The sequence below is a fragment of the Aptenodytes forsteri genome, unplaced genomic scaffold (assembly GCF_000699145.1).
Source record: "Aptenodytes forsteri isolate BGI_AS27 unplaced genomic scaffold, ASM69914v1 Scaffold53, whole genome shotgun sequence".
Lineage (NCBI taxonomy): Eukaryota > Metazoa > Chordata > Aves > Sphenisciformes > Spheniscidae > Aptenodytes > Aptenodytes forsteri.
This window is the reverse complement of record NW_008795909.1, coordinates 12,291,297-12,308,268: the sequence shown is the minus strand read 5'-3', so window position 1 is coordinate 12,308,268 and position 16,972 is coordinate 12,291,297. Positions and strand designations below refer to the sequence as shown.

The 16,972-nt window shown below is 34.5% G+C and overlaps 2 protein-coding genes across 2 annotated transcripts in view; one reads left to right on the top strand and one right to left on the bottom strand.

Annotated features, from left to right (window-relative positions):
• Window positions 1–14,867, bottom strand: part of DNAH12 (dynein axonemal heavy chain 12) — an 80,965-nt gene extending 66,098 nt beyond the window's left edge. Inside the window, exons 1-14 of the mRNA XM_019473434.1 lie at window positions 14,704–14,867; window positions 12,362–12,452; window positions 12,049–12,075; window positions 10,720–10,909; window positions 9,321–9,396; window positions 8,308–8,466; window positions 7,432–7,627; window positions 6,051–6,239; window positions 4,821–4,971; window positions 4,628–4,719; window positions 4,183–4,361; window positions 3,243–3,378; window positions 2,236–2,361; window positions 410–544 (exon numbers count right to left, since the gene is read on the bottom strand). Coding sequence (XP_019328979.1) covers window positions 410–544; window positions 2,236–2,361; window positions 3,243–3,378; window positions 4,183–4,361; window positions 4,628–4,719; window positions 4,821–4,971; window positions 6,051–6,239; window positions 7,432–7,627; window positions 8,308–8,466; window positions 9,321–9,396; window positions 10,720–10,909; window positions 12,049–12,075; window positions 12,362–12,452; window positions 14,704–14,867 — 1,911 coding nt within the window. The remainder of the gene's footprint in view (window positions 1–409; window positions 545–2,235; window positions 2,362–3,242; window positions 3,379–4,182; window positions 4,362–4,627; window positions 4,720–4,820; window positions 4,972–6,050; window positions 6,240–7,431; window positions 7,628–8,307; window positions 8,467–9,320; window positions 9,397–10,719; window positions 10,910–12,048; window positions 12,076–12,361; window positions 12,453–14,703) is intronic.
• Window positions 14,868–16,306: 1,439 nt separating this feature from the next.
• PDE12 (phosphodiesterase 12) overlaps window positions 16,307–16,972 on the top strand; it is a 7,112-nt gene continuing 6,446 nt past the window's right edge. Inside the window, exon 1 of the mRNA XM_009284568.1 lies at window positions 16,307–16,480. Within this exon, the coding sequence (XP_009282843.1) occupies window positions 16,307–16,480 (174 nt within the window). The remainder of the gene's footprint in view (window positions 16,481–16,972) is intronic.

The following is a 16,972-nucleotide window of genomic DNA, read 5'->3' as shown; positions in this document are numbered from 1 at the left end:
TTCTTCAGTATATCAAAAACAGGGAAGGAAATTCTGATCCCACTGAAGCTATTTGCAAATAATGTCACTGGGGCCAGAATTCCATGCTTTATATAAACCAGAGTAAACAAATAATTCACTTTATACATCTGTAATATCTCAGTCCTTGCTGGGATTACCTTTCAGCTAATTTAAGCACAACTTCATAGTAAACTTCCCTTTAAGTCAAATGTTATCGCCAATGTAATACAAAAAGGGGGGTCCAGGGGTAATTTTATGAATTTGTTCGTTGTGGCAAGAAGATAATAAACGTTTTAGTTCACATTTGTTAAATTAACTGATTACTTTTAATTCTAAGTTTCTTCCATGACCCCTGTGTATTAAACATACAAAACATTTCCACCCATTTTATACTAAATGTTAATCAGACCTGCTGCATGCAATCCAGTTCTGAGTATTCTTCAAACTCTGCCATAGAACGCGTCAGCTTGTCTAATTCCACCATCAGTTTCTCATATTTATGTATTAGTTCTTGCTCTCCTTTACGTTTAGACTGTTCAATCAGCTACAAAACAATTGATTTTTTTTTAAATGATAAAAAAGCAATGCAAAAGTGGTTGCAAGTCCTTTCAATGATTAACATACTAAGTTACTAAGATATTAGTACCATATAAATTAAACATTTAACACAGACAGAAAATAAACAATACAGATAAGTTATTATCCTTATAATAATTGAAATTTCTTCAGGAGTTGCTTTCTATGTGTCCCATTTAAGTGTGTGCAACCTCTGTATGTTAACATGGAACCCATATCTCAATACCATAGCAGTTTCGGTCACCTTAAAGGACTCCTTCAGCAATCAGACAAAAGATAGGAAAGTATCACAGAAAAAAATAGAGAGATTCTCATCTTTGGGATTCAGTGTTTTATTGCCGAAAGAGGACATCTACAGTTGTTGAAAGCCCATGCTATCCCACGTGTATCTACTGCTATAAAAGGCAGAAATTCTAGAACATAAGACCACTCTAAAGCACAGGGTCTCCACACAGAGGGGTTATTTTTAAGGTACCAAACAAGAAATCAACCAAGGCAGAGGAGATCTCCTAAGACAAGGACACCTACTGACACACAAAAATTGTGAAGCAAACAGAACTTCTGCAAAGGAGGAACCAGTCTTTTCCTACTGCATTAGAATAAGAATGGGCTTGTATCTGAGAGTATAAAATGCAAATATGGAGACTCAAAAACTTGACATAAAACTATTCTTGTCCTCAAGCTCTAGCACAATGCAAGTTGCAAATGCAAGTACACAGAGATATACTCCTGAGGGACTCTCATTAAGTCAGATACACTCTGCACTACCATTTTCATTAAAAAGAATTTGAACAAGGATCACGGACTCTCTGTGTACAAGTAGAAAATTAATTTCACTCATTTATTTTTGGGGATTAAAAGAATGATAAAATGCAAAGAAAATATTTTACAGACATAGCAGTCTCCCAAGCTGCGTATGTTTTAAGACAGAGGCATATTTACTAGCCTTGGACATACTCCTTAGTATCTAAATAAGACTTGGTGAAAAAGAAATCCTCGATTGTGATATTTAACATTTTAAAAAATAAAAATATCAGTATCTTTTAATTGTTAATTCTTAAACATTTTTAGAAGAAATTATTAAATCTATGCTAAATTACTATAGAGAGGCAAGAGAACACCAAAAGGCTTGACTTACTGTATCATAGCCAGAAAGAAAGAATGCTAGCAAGATGAATACAGACAAGTGGAAGAAAATAAAGTAATCTACACACACAGAGAAAATCAGATGTTGCATACTTTCTATTAATGATTGCTACCTGAAAAACACAATTCCCACTGTTCTTTTATTGACAGAACAAAGCATCATTTTAACTAAATTACTTCCTGTCCAGAGCACTAACTCTTACTAAGGGCCGGGCAATTACATTTTCAGTACTAGTCAACTGCAGTGTAGTGAATTTTCACCTTCCTATGAATTACCTAGTACTGACCACAAACAAATTAAGATCATAAGACTTGCTGAAGGTTTTAAGTTACAGTGACAATTTTTAAATTATTCCATAAAAAGCCCTCTGTTGATATAAAAATCAGGAAATCTGTTATTTCTGCATGTCTAAATTAGTATGGTTCACGTTATATGTGTAAATACATTTAGCTCAAGTAAAGTGAAAAGTCTAACAAGCCAAAATACACCATGAACTGAGAAAGTGCTCTTACATCATCATGCTCATCAAAAATAGGGTTAATCTTCTTTGGCCATAATAGAACTGTTGCATTCAGTACAATGTCTTCAGGAGCAAATAAAAAAACATCTAAGAGGTAATTCATTTGCCAACAGCACTCCTGTAAAAAGAGATTTCACAAAACTTTAGTTATCATAGGTCTGTTTAAAATATAGGGTAGGACAATATTATCTGCAAAGATGAAATAGCGATCTACATTTCACAGACTTTTCAGAATCCAGAGTTACTTCAGCCAATTGAATATTAATATTCAAAATACAAATAAAAAGTTATTCAAATCCCTGCCCCAAACGTGAGCTTAGTTCTCTAAATATGCTTCCTGTGGCCTGTAAATCTACATGCAAAAAAGCTAATATTATGAAAAAATATAAAAAATATAAATTCTGCAGAATAAATGTGTGTTATATTTACAGACCTATTACCATAACAGAAAATCTGATACATATCATCATAACATATAGCAAAGAGCTTCTTATCCTGTAATGTTTTTGGCTGACCCACACCTTACACAATTTTTCCATTTTGTTCTCTGAGCACACACAAAGTAACGCTAATGCAACATCATCTACATTCTGCTCAAATAGTAAATTGCTTCTTATATGTTCAAAGTCATAACTGTTTTTACACATAAAATTCTCTTTACACTTGTGTGTTACATTTTCACAAATAGCTTTTTAAGCAGCCCTCAAGTAAGTCTTTAGGTACAAACAATAAACTGAGTGTCTTACAATCTGCTATGATTTATTAAAAGCTGCATTTCCTCACTGACATGCAGAACACATGGGAATGAGGAATAAGAAAGAAAGGCATATGGCAAAGCATGAGCTGGACTTCCCACTTCTCTCTGAAGTAACACTGAGGGTATAGTTTATTCATACATGCAGCATGATCAGACAGAAGTCTGCACTCCAGAATGAATTCTGTATTTGTATAGGCCAGCACATTTGGTAAAAGATTAAGAATTATAAGATAGTCATTTACCTTGATCCTTAATAACAGGTCCTGAATACCTTTGGTTTTGACCTTCTTTATGTAAGCTATTGTTTCCACCATTTCCTCTGTTGTCTCAGGAACTTTCAATGCACGTTCCTTAATGGCTTCAAATTCCCTGCATATCCTATTAATTTATTTAACATAAAATATCAACATTTTAAGGTTTTAGTTTGACTGGCTTCAAGCTCAGCTTTAATAGAATTAGAAGTTCAAATTACTTCTTTAAGTATTAACCCTGCACAAACTCCATTACTTTATGAAACTAAATAGGCAATATGACTAAATCAGTCTAGAAAAATACTGTTTATTAACATGGAACAATTAAGTTGTTTGGATTTTGGGGTATTCTTTTGCAATAAATGCTTCAATTGCTTTGGTTAAGTACATGAACTTAAGTACAGTATCATTAGCATACATAAAAACACTTTCCTAGTAAATATTTTGCCATTTTGGTAGTGCAGAATCACTATAAGACTAGACTATAATTGTTCGTTTTAACCAAACAATTTAATATGACCTCACTCATTATTTAATCCATACCTGCAAACTAACCTTTAGAATTGATCAGTGTTATTATCTGTCATTATCTATAAAAACCTAGGAGGTATCTGTCATGTAATAAGAGAATCTAGCTAGTCTTTCCTTTGGCAGTGCAGTAGTACTGTATTTCACACTCAAAAAGCCAGAACAGTAATGAAGCCCTTTGATCTTTTAGCTCCTCCATTATCTAAGTCTATTAGTAAGTTCCCCTACTACTTTTTGAGTCTAAAGCAGAGGAAAAAATACATCAGCTGGTGCAACTTGCACGAGATCATTAGTTAGCCAAGAGTCTTCACTGAACAGGAGTATGGTATATTTGCATTTCTTCTACACGTTTCTACTATGCATTTATCACATATGGCATTCACAAGCAGAAAATTCTACTTACTTTTCATTTTCCTCTCTGTGATTCCCAACTATTCTGTCCATTAGCATTTTTGCAAAGGTGTTTGCATTACTAGCCAAACTTTGCTTGAAATCCTCACAATTCAAACAGATCATAGGGAAATGAGCCACCTCTGGTAAACTCAAGATTTCCTTCTTGAGGGTGAAGAATTCATCTATGAACTTCAGAAAAACATTAGATTTTACACTTCAGAGCTGTTATTTAAATACTTGGCTACATGAATAAGTATTACACTTTGAAGAAAATAAATAATAATTTCTTCTATTTACCACAGACTTTTAGGGAAAAAAAACACTTATGTTGTAGATTTGTAGGTAGTCAACATAATTTTTAGCTAAAGGCTAAGCACCCGTTATCCTCTGTTCCCTTTTTATTATTGCTGTATGTATAGTAAAAATTATATATAAAATGTAGAATTAAAACTTACAGCAGTATATTCATCAAAACTGTGTTCTTCTGCTTCAAATCTTTCTATCCGTGCCTGTGCAGTTCCATCTACAAGCCAGCCATACCTTTCAACTACAATTCAATAATATTATATTATTATAACGCATACACTGTACAGTAAGTTACTTATTTCAAAGAAGTAACAGTTATTTAAATACTCTTCTATCGCTCACCATAGTTTTCAAAATATTCCTTTGGACCTTCTAAGTTGTCTCTGATAGATTTTTTCAGTGTAGATGTGGCCCATACTATGACATGATTAGGAAGCTCAGTGTCCAGAGTTGTAGTGCCTCCCATCAGCCAAGAACGTACTGTCTGGATGTTCTAATAGAAGTGCAAGTTCTGATTATTTAAATTTTAAAAAGCAATGCAGGGATACATATATTTTAAAAGTAAGTTGCAATCTGCAGAAAACACTGTATCAGAAAAGTATTAGACCCTAATCATGACCAAGGCCAGGTGCTTCATACACACCTAGAACAACTCCTCTTGATTCAGAAAGTTTAACAGGAAACATGCAAAACAGACAAAAAATAATTATCCAATCTTACATAAAATAAATTCCATCCTACGTGCAAACACACAAAACTAAACCCAAAACACTTCTCTGAAAGTACCATCATGTATGATTAAAGGCCAATACTAAGTCCACCAGGATACATCTAAAGCCCCTAGAAAGGCTGTCTTCCCTGGAGTCACAGATTGGTTCCTAAGACATAAATCTTCAGACATTGTATATATTAGTTGTTAGGGATTTGAGGCTTTTCTTTTTCTTAGAAAGAAAAGGAATATCAACTCTAATTTGCCTTGTCTTTCTCTGGGGATCTTAATTATTATGCAAATTTATTGTAAATCATCACACATATAACTAAGGTGCTAATTGTATTTCCCTGCAAGATGTTAGTTCACAGAAAGTATACACTGCAAAACGACTTGATTTTCAATGTTAAAAATAAATACCTAAATAAATTAGAATATGTGGTTACTTATACTTAAAGCACTCTCAGGTTTTCTAAACACACCAAAGAAGAAAACAAAAAGGTTATCTTCCATCTAGTTTTCTTTCCTGGGTAAGTTTTCAGCCTGACTTCTATGTAATGGACAAGCAGACAATTAATTTGTAGACATACACACAGATTTGCAGATTAAAATAGCAGACTAAAACAATCAGTAGCAGGTGTACCAATTTTTTTATGAAAAAGGAGTAACAAAATTAGTTTCAAAGCCTGGAGTTCCGCTGGGCATCAAGATTCATGTGACCTGCAGAACGCTCATGGAAAATAAATACCTCAAGTTGCATTCTGCTTCCCATTACCACAGTAGTCAGAGTCCTAAATTACTAATATTTTCATGTACAGAGCAACTTAGCAGTTACATATTTAAAAATAAAGATAAAAGCACACCTGAAGAGTCTGTCCTATACGATTTACTATAAACAGAATTGCTTCTTCTAGGTCTTGGAAGCTTGGATAAAACTCCATTTTCTTTTCATCAAGAGTCAATTCCATCTTAAATAAAGGTAGACCATTTCTGTCTTCAGGATCAAAAAGTTTCACAAAAGCTTCAACCGTTCTTCTCAATAATTCTTTCAGCTAGGTAATAACATATATCACCTATTAGTTGAAAGAACAGAAAGCCCTATCCCACTTTCCCTTCATTCAGTAAGCCAGGATTTCCATTCATTTTAGTACTTTTGGCCTGATTCATGGATAACTGAAGTAATGTGAATTTTTCTAATGACTTCAGCGGGCATTAGTCCCAATCCTTAAAGGATGTAAACTAATGAACAAGTAAAAAAACATTTCAGTAAAGCCCATGCATTTATTTTTGCTACAAAAGTAAGTCTATTACTAATACATGTTTTAAGTATAAATTAAATATCTGGAATGCATTTTCCTCTGACTTCTTTTTTTTAATATGAAAATGATTTGATTAGACTATTGTTCCATTATTTTTCTACAAAGTAAATACAGGTTTAATCCTAAAAATGACTGCCTTCTCAAACTGCTGAGCATATATATTCCCACTGATTGTTATGTTCTTAAATAGAACAATGTAAACAACAGATGCTTTGAGTTAATTGGAAGTTAAAGGATTTTTAATTTTCAGTGAACTAAGAACTTTGAAAAACAACTGTCTCAGTCTGAAATCAGTGATTTCATTTGAATGTTCTTGTTCTATAATTATTAGGAAATAAAACAATTGGAAATTACTAAAACAAAAAAATTTAACTGAGAAACTCTTCATATAACTTCCATCTCGATATAAATAATCAGGGAGGAAAAAAATTAACTCGCAAAGCATTGTGGTATCATTTTCCCCAGAAAAAAACTGTTTGGAAATTTTGCAGAACTATAGCCACTTGCATACACATTAGCAGAGCTGGACTTTTCATCTGTTTGTGTAGGTATGTTTGCTTTCAAGGGAGAGAGACGAGGTTTTGTTCATTTTGCTAATATATGACACGTAATTGTAGCGCCAAGATCAGTGATAGGAAGGGTCCTTAGAACACTGAGATATTTCCTTCTTTAAGCTAATTACATTCTGTTTGGTAGAATGAGTAATTTTCTGCATCTAAAAAACTAGAAGAAATAGACAAGACCATGTATTTATTTTAAATAATGGAAGTTAGAAATATTTAACACTTTGAATACTTTACTGGATTAAATGCAACAGTTGGCTAACAATGATTAATTAAACAGGCCCCATATCATATAATGTGCTGACTCATTAAAATTACCTAAATTTCACATTAAGTTTATCACAGAGAGGAAAGATTTTTACCTGATTAGACATAAGTGTAGCCACACAGTTATAAAAAGAGTCAACCTGATCCAACTTTACACCATTCAATGACTCCTTCTGCGTAAAGAGACCAATAACTCTTTGATACCACGTATTCAATATCTTCTCTTCTGCTTTAGAACAGCTTAGAGAGACATCAGTCTTTAAAGATTCACAGTCAATTGGCCCTTTCAATCTAGAAAAGAAAGTTACAGGCAACTTTATTAAAAAAATTAAAAAACCCATGGAGTAAAGTAACAGTAATCTGTACGGTATTACCAACCCAGTCTTTTTTAGCAGAAAGCACAGTGGGAACCTAAGCATAATTTCTGTAAATTTAAATGAGGAAAAAAATACCCCAAACGCCAGGAAATAAAGAACAGTTACCAGAAAAAATAATGAGGAAAAAGATATTGAAAATTATGAAAATTAAAAGAATTTTATTTTTAATCTTAGAACAACTGATGAAAACCAGCAAGAAATCTGATCTTTAGGGTTAGCGTAGAATTCCCTACAGATAGTAATACTACTAGAAGTCAATTTTTCAAGTGCTGCTTCAACCAGACTTCTATGGGGATCATGGCATTAAGATTAAATAAATAATGAGGAAACCTTTACAGAATTAAAGGCAAAACATAAATCAAAAGGGCTGATACTACCAGCAATTTAAGCACCAATAAAATATTTATATGTAACAGAGAGAAGAAAAGTCAAATGTGTCATAACACAAAGTAACCTCTCAAAGAACACAAAATGACACATTGGAGAAATTTATTATATAAAAAACCGCTATGATAAATAATAGAATTGAACAAACTCTTTTTTACCAGCTTCAAAAACCTATATGGGTTAATAATTCGCTAAAACAGACTTTACCTGAAACTTGAGAAATCCAATATAAGACAGGTAGAGAATGCTGCATAACCAAAATCCAGTAGAGTTTTCATTGTGGGGTGGAGAATGTGCAAGTTGGAAAGCATTTGATTTTTTGCTTGGATAAAATTGTTATGCCATGGTCTGGAAAAGTCCAGGCCTCTGGAAAAAAAAACCACAAAAAACAACCAACCACCAAAACAAATAAACAAAAAAAAGAACAGCTCAAGCAATACTTGAATAAAACATTCTTACATATAAAAAGTACTATTACAAAGCTTATTCCCTAACATGAATAGTTATTTAAGTGCCATACACATATCCCCAATATGGTGCAAGGGAAGCCATAAAGTTACTCTGTCTGATCAACTGTGTTTTATACTCCAGAGTATTTTCAGATCACCTGCTCTTCCTGAAGCTCTTTCAATGTAAACTTCTAACTTCACCAACTGCTAACAGGAAGTATTTATCATCAATATTTAGATGGCACACATTCTGATGCTTCAGCAAATTGTGCAGTTCAGGTAATTATATTCTGTCTACCTGAATTCCTCTTCTAGTTTGGCAGAGCATAACCACCTTTCCTTCAGTCTCAAGGTTTCACCTCGTAACACCAAAGTTATATGAAACCTTGGCATTAGATGCATGTTAAAGTACTGTACAATGCTGCTGTCTGCCAGTAAACTGCCCTGTACACACACACTTCTTTCCAGAGGTGGCTGCAGTACGACTTTAGTTTCTGGGTACTCAGAGCCAGAAATCTCATTTGCAGTCATTAGTGCTACTCTATAACTGTAACAACAGTAATAAGACACTGTCAGTGCTAAAACTTTGTAAAGCATTCAGATATAAGATGTTCAAATCTAAGATCCTCTACAGACAGAAAAAAACATCTCATTAAGGGACTCCAGAATTAATATTGTGCCATAACTCTGTTCATGCAGCTCAACAAGAACTTCACTCATGCAACTGAGTGTGTTTCACCAGTGGGTTATTTGCTAACTTAATCCACTCACAGAGGTGATAGAGGCAAAGGTGCCTCCTCTTCATCTTCAAGTCCTTTTATGTCTGGTTTAGTAAGAACATTTCGCACTAGGAAAAAAAATATATATATGAACATTAGAAGAAAATTAAGCCATATTCAATAGGCACTGTACTTCCTCAGTCTTTCTCCAGGTTGAACCAAGCACATAGTAGGATGGAAAGGTAACCGTATCATCCAAGTCTTCAAAACACATTCTCCCAAAGGTAATTCAAAATCACAGCTTCTGCTAAATATATACAGATTCGGGCGGCTTAATTCCAGTTCTGTCCCCTATTCATGAAGATTTTCAGATAGACTAGTGTTTAAATAATTAAGTACTTTCTTAAGTAATTTCTTCACTGAGAGGATGGTCAGTCACTGGAACAGGCTCCCCAGGGAAGTGGTCATGGCACCAAGTCTGTCAGAGTTCAAGGAGCATCCAGATGATGCTCTTAGTCATATGGTTTACTTTTAGGTAGTCCTGTGAGGAGCAGGGAGTTGGACTCCATGATCCTTACGGGTCCCTTCCAACTTGAGATATTCTATGATTCAAAGTATTTATGACAGTTTTGTTGAATATAATTATAAGGGGCTATGATACTTATCCCACTGATGACATTACGAAGAAGTTAGTCCCATGTTAAATTGTGTATTTTATTTGCGTTTTTAAAAAGATCAGCCATCCACCAAAATATTGACAAAATTTGGCTCAATTTCAGATACTAAAAATGTAAATAAAAGAGACATTAATACATGATTTCAAGGGAATACACTTTCAAAATTCCAGTTCATGACTCTTTTAAAAATGTTTAAAAATTGAAGTGAGTTGTACGAGTGATATCTGAAAACAGCTAATTATCTTTGCAGATTTTTATTGCGAGCTTCCTCATGCATACAAAGCAGCATCAGAAAACTTATGGATGTGCTTGTGGATGAAGAGCTTAAAAAAAAAAAGCTGCTGTTGCTGAAGAGGCAAAAAAAAGAATGACTAGTACATGAAAAGTTTCTACTTTATTTAGTAGAAAACAGCAATACATTCTTGCATCAAATTAACTAAACAGGTTAAAGACATAATTAAATAAGGTCATCAGCAATCAACCTTTTTCTCACGAAGTCTACAGCTGCCTTTGTCTTTGCTTGAACTATACCTTCAGCTGGTTAACTTTTTACTAGTCCAAATCTAATCAGCAAGTTTTGCCTTAAACATTACAGCCAATACACATTTGATGAGGCAGAAAAAGAGAAATTAGTGGTTAATTACAAAGATCATGCCTGGCTGAAAGAACAATCTAGAAAAATTATTTTCAGTGGGAGAATATGGAACAGCTTATAATATATATAGACACACATTAATATATTCATATTAGTACTGTGTAGTTTCTGGTACTTACCCACACATCTTCTCATGCTCATTTCATAATCCCTTATTATCTCCCCTAAAAGCTTTTCAGCTAACAGCTCTCTCTCTTTGCCTTCCATAAGCGACTGTGGCACCAATGTGAGCATAGACATTAGCCACTGCTGCTGAATGGGAACCACGGGATTACTTTGCACACACTTCTTCATGAAGAGATAGTTTGTCTGAAAGGACAATATTGTCAGAGGTCTAATAATTGGCTACGTAAATATTTTTGTGTTAGGCTTGACAATGAAGTCTCTTTTTATTCACCATTTCTTATACTTAAGGGCAGGCAACATAATATAATCTTTTTTGTATTCACTGACTAGTACACTAAAAGCTACTCTGTGGTTAGTAAAACAGTCTCCTTGTCTCAATGCTTAAATACAAAATATTGTACTTTTTAGTATGGCATTTTCCTTGGTTCTCTGCTGAAGTTTATGACCGACAATAAACCAGTTCAAGGTTCCTGTTATTGTTCTTTGGACAAACATTTATCTGGCAAAAAGTATGCACAAATAGGATTTTTTTTTTGGCCAAAGAAATAGGTATTTATGCTTTTGAGTGATAGCTTTGTTATAAAACAAAAAGGGATCTGAATCTCTATAGTCTTCAGAATGAATTTACCTAACAGCAGCAAAGAAAAATAGATGTTTCCTTAAGCTACTTAATATAAGTATTTCAATGCTAATCTGAGTTTAAAGTGGCTCTCAGAGATAAAGTCTTATTTTAAAATTTATACACAAATTCCAGGATTTGTACATGTTTTTCAAATCAGGTGAACAATGTCAAAGACTACTTTTTGTGCAGGCTAGAGTACGAACTATGACCTCAACTGAAAAAATCCTGAAGCCTGTTAGAATTTTTCTAAGTAATAATCTTTAACTAAGGTTTAGATCAAAATTTAAATTACTGATGGACATACTTTCTATAAGAGAAAAATACTTTCCTTCTATTGGACCACAAGAAAAGATTCCTATTTTGCTTCCTATTCCATTTTTCCCCAACAAGACTACTGAAAAAGCTTTTCCTGTTTTGAAAAAATCCTGAAGCCTGTTAGAATTTTTCTAAGTAATAATCTTTAACTAAGGTTTAGATCAAAATTTAAATTACTGATGGACATACTTTCTATAAGAGAAAAATACTTTCCTTCTATTGGACCACAAGAAAAGATTCCTATTTTGCTTCCTATTCCATTTTTCCCCAACAAGACTACTGAAAAAGCTTTTCCTGTTTAACCACCATTAATTCCACACAACATACTCAACCCCTCTGAATAGAGACCATTCACTCTTCTAGTCTAAAAAAGAACTTAACTCACTCTTCGTTGTTTTTGCTCACTGTTCATCTGTATAAAAAGGAACAGAAAATCGTAATGTATTAAGAACATATAAACAAAAAAAAAATCAGAAATACAAAATCTAACAAATATTAGTCCTAAATAAAGACTTTATTCTGTAGATATACAGGTATCAATTTCAGTGGGACTACTTGAGCATATAAATACATTTATAAATTACTAAGGATTGATATAAGCATCTTTAAGTAAATACTAAGAAGTAAGAGGCATAAACGCCCCAATAACAAAGAACAAAACAGGCAACAGTTAAAATATTAAAGAAATACTTTCTCACAGTGGAAGGCAGTTCCGGGATAGGAGGTACAGGATCTCTGTGATATTTTTCTTCCATGGATATGTGATAGACTTTTAAAGCTCGATCAATTCTAAAGTAAAACATGGGAGTCAGAAGTACAGAAAAAGTACAAATAATATATTAAAAATAATGCTATCATTTTAATTGATGCAACCTGTTTTTTCATGTTTACCAACTCTTTGATGACTAAAAGGTAAGGCTGCCTTTGCATGCTCTGTCTTCTCTTTATATTATAAAGGCCCACATTTATCTTGACTACAATCACGATATACACATGCCTTGATTCACCTCATCCAATTGCCCAGTGCTCCTGTTAGGTTTATATCTTAATTCTCCTCAAACAACTACAACAGATCTTGTCCAACTGTATTATGAAAAGATTAAAAAAAAAAAAAAGAAAAAAAGAAAAAATTTTAGAACAAAACTCCTAAAGCTGTTTATTTTAAGACCAGCTCTTTTTTACTGCCTGTGGTTATAAATTGCTAAAAATAAGAATTGCTAAACTATCAGAAAACTTTAAATGGTTAATGTTGGCATGTCCTGCTGACCTTATGCATTAAAACATTTCAGTCCATCCTTTTGGGATACACTCTGTACATATCTTGCAAAGAGTATTTCAGCTTTATTTCAATATAACTCAGCTAAAAACTCCCAAGTGGAAGTTAAGACTGCCAATTTCAAGTATACACTCAAATCATTACTTCACGGGACCTTACTTAAAAGACAGTTCACTTTGTACAAAAAACTAACTGAATCAATGTTCCAGCAGAATATTCACTGTTTGTCAGATGGCTGGTCAGCAGTCACCTTACTGCACAGTAAGTTATCACCACAACATAGTTGACATTTTCCGCATACTGATCACCTGCATTCTAAAAACTGCACTCTGCTACTGCAGGTATCATTGAAAGGTCAGGATTTACTTTCCAAGAGCTAAAATTAAAAGACTTCTTGTTTCTTAGATTTGTATTATAACAGCCTTTAAACTATTAAAAGAAAGGAAACATCTTTCTCTACTTTTAACTTCTATATAGATTAACTGCTTTCTATAACTGATTGTTGCTACCATTATTTAAAAAAAAAAAAAAAAAAAGGAAAAAAGGCAATCCCCCTCACTTATCTTTGGCACAAATCAGATTCCCTTCTGTGATAAATTATTCTCAGACTTCAATCCTGCAACTTAGTTTTATACCACTGCCTAGCTCCAATGAAGCCAACAATTTGGGACACATACAAGTATCTTTTGAGAAAAAACAACCTGTAATACTTGGCCACTTAATCTAGCCACTGAAGTGGAACATCAAGTGCATAGGAATCAGTTAAGTAACTGGTTACCATCACCAAATCCAGTCACAGTAAATGGAATCACTAAAAACCCACACCAACAAAAATAAAATTATTGATATCAGTGACAATATTTAAAATGGGTTAAATTAAGACTGTATGTAGGTCTTTAATTTCCATTTCTTCTTCTGAAGGCCAAAACAATTTTTTCTGTGCTTTTTAATCCTAATACCTAACCTAATACCATTAGATTTCCTTACCTTTTTAATCTTTTACATGAAAATGCAAGTTGCTATATATTTCATACTACTACTATAAACAATGCAACCTTAGCCCACATAATCCTCTCATATTTATGCCAAGATAATCAACACGTCTAGGGATTCTTTGGTAAGTTCCTGAAAATAATGTAGGTATTTTGGGAATAAATTTCTATCAAAATAATAAAATAAGAAGAACCTAATTTTCTATCAGACCTACAACAATTATACGAAAGCAGCCTTTTCCTATTGTCTTTTCTCCTTTGCAAATGAAAATCTTGAAAGACAATTTTATGTGAATTTACCAATCATCTTGGCAGCTGTGCTACTCTGGCAGCGACACAGATCACTGAGCTCAGCAGCAAATGCATTAAGATAGTGACAAAGAAGCCTGTTAGAAGTAGACCCACATTTGGATCATTCATACAAAAGCAAGCAAGTAATCCAGACTTTGATTCTCTTTGAAAAGGTTTTCATAAAGAGAAAGGATTTTTTTCAGTCTATCATAAACAACATTCAAAATGTGAAGGTCACTTTCTACTCATCCCAACAAACATACCCTCAAGCAGATTTTGAGTGCTGTAAAAGAAAATACATCAGAGAGTCTATCAAATGTTCTTCTATTATTAATGATTTTAGATGGAAAGTGTTCAGCACTGCAATAGTGACATCAAAAACCTCTAAAATTAACAAACACCATTATTATTTGTCAGATGTCAAATGTGCAATGTTTCTTTCATTTGAATTTCAACATTTCTTGAATTACATGAAACTCACAGTAACTGATTAAGCATCTCTTGCTGTTCGTTGCATCTTCGGTATGTCAATAGTTTATTCTGTAATGGTGACATATCAGATGTGACTGACGAAGGTAAAACAGTGGGAAGAAACGAAGTTCTCAAAGTCTTTTTATTGGAAGGTGCTCCATCTGAGTGTGGCATCTAAAACCATAACAAAACCAAGATTCTAGAATACAATTAATCCTGTCCAGAAAGCAGTTTAACAGATGTACCTATTAAGTTGAATGTACATAAGATGTAAAATGAGGCAGCCTCAGGGATTTCCACAATCTAGGTATGAAAGTTTAGCTTTCAGAAAACAGAAAAATACTGTATATGCTAAAACGGCAGAGTTCAACAGAAACTGCATCCATACAAAGCCTGCAATAGTAAAAACCAATGGTACAGTTCTATTAACTCAAGATCAGCACATTGCATAAAAGTGAAGTTCCATTACAAATCTCTTTAAGTGCTAATCTACCAGCTGTACACAGAACAGAAGACACCAGAAGGGCAGCCTATTAACACCCCAGCAGACTGCACCAGACTGGTCGTGATGTAGGCACATCTCCTGTTCTGATGGGGCCTGAGACAGCGCTGCTGTTCCTGTGGCTTCAGTAGGTGACTACCTACTCCTTTCTTGCCTGGTCACTAAAAGAAAAGTTACTGCCTCGTTAAGTCCACCCACGCTAGGTAACGTGGAACAAACTCAGACAAGGGTGGCCTCTAAAATTCTGAGGAAAAAAAAAATGCCCAAAAGCATCCTTGATAATTGGTATTACTGTGAAGACAAAACTGCAGCAAATTTTCAAATACGAGATCCCAGAATTCTACTGATGCGAGAGGCAGTTTTTAAAGGAAACAACATCATAATGATATCAACATAGACTTACAGCTTCACCACAATGCCAAACAAATGGGAGCAAAATTATGAGAAAGTTATTCTTTAGACACTATGTCACTGTTAAAGAGAGACAAAGTGCAGGAAATAATCAAGAAAGCATTTATATAAAACCAACGCCCTATTGTTCTTTTCATGTTTCTCAAGGAAAAAAAGAATTAAGCTTATTTTCTATGTGCAAAGTAGTCATTAAAAGATCTATTCCATACATTGAAAGGTTAAGAAACTGCATGATCATCTTGTAAAAAGCAGTGTAAAATTGGAGACTATTCAGAAATAATTTTGTGATGCTGAAAGTCTTGTGGTGAACTTAGCAGGCTGCTTGAGAACTCTATCTTGCATATAAACATATATTCCATCAATAGACCCTAGTGATAGTGTTTTATGTATGTACCTAAGGCAGAGCAATGCACAATTTCGTTTCAACTGCCTGCCTGGAAATGTTTCTCTGAGCTACCAGAACAAATGCCTCTGAAAATACCAAGCAGGTGCTTGACAGTACTTTACTCTTTTAAGCTGCAGCAACTCTGGGCTCTCTCTAGACAATATTCACTTACAGTATGCCAAGGTGCGCATCTTCAGAAGCAAGGCTAAATTGAGCAAAGACTAAGCTGAGATTACTAAAACGAAAGAGGCAAGCAAGGTGTTAACGTGGCTGAGGGGATGTGGCTAAATCCTGCCTTGTGGATGCAGATTCCCAATGAGAAGAAAGTTTGTAATTTGGTGGGATGGATATGGGATTCAAGCTAAGCAGATGGGAGTTTTGGTTGTGACCACAGTTGTGGGTAGTTGGGCTGTGCAACAAGAAAGCGTAGACAGGTATGAGTTTGAAATAAGAATCCTAGTCTGGGGGCGGGATGAAGATGTGGAGCAGGTAATTGGATAACCACGGTTAAAGACACTTGGCAACCAAACTTTGGTAATTGATATCAAGACAGAAAAATAGAAAAAAAGAAGGAAAATAAAGAAAAAAAACCTTGCATGACTGGGCTCAGGTTGACTATCCCTCTATAGTGGCTTAAGTCTTGCTTGTGGCTGATTATGGCTACCCCAAAAGATTGACAGTAGGGTTCCCCTGGAAACACGATGCACAAACTCACACCTGCATTTCAACAGGTTCTCACAGGGGAGCAGAAAGCCAAAGCTACCTCCTAAATTAGTGGTGTGTCCTAGAAATGAATTAAAACGGGTGGTGATGGAGGCAAAAGAAATAAAGCTCAGCTAAAAAAAGCCAAGACGGTATTACGTTTTCCCGGCGCTCCCGCAGCCCAGCAGGGCCCGGGGCCACAGCCCTGTCGGTGTAGAGGGAAGAGCAGCATCAACCCCTGCGACCGCCCCAGCCCCACGGAGGGCCACCCCCCCCCCC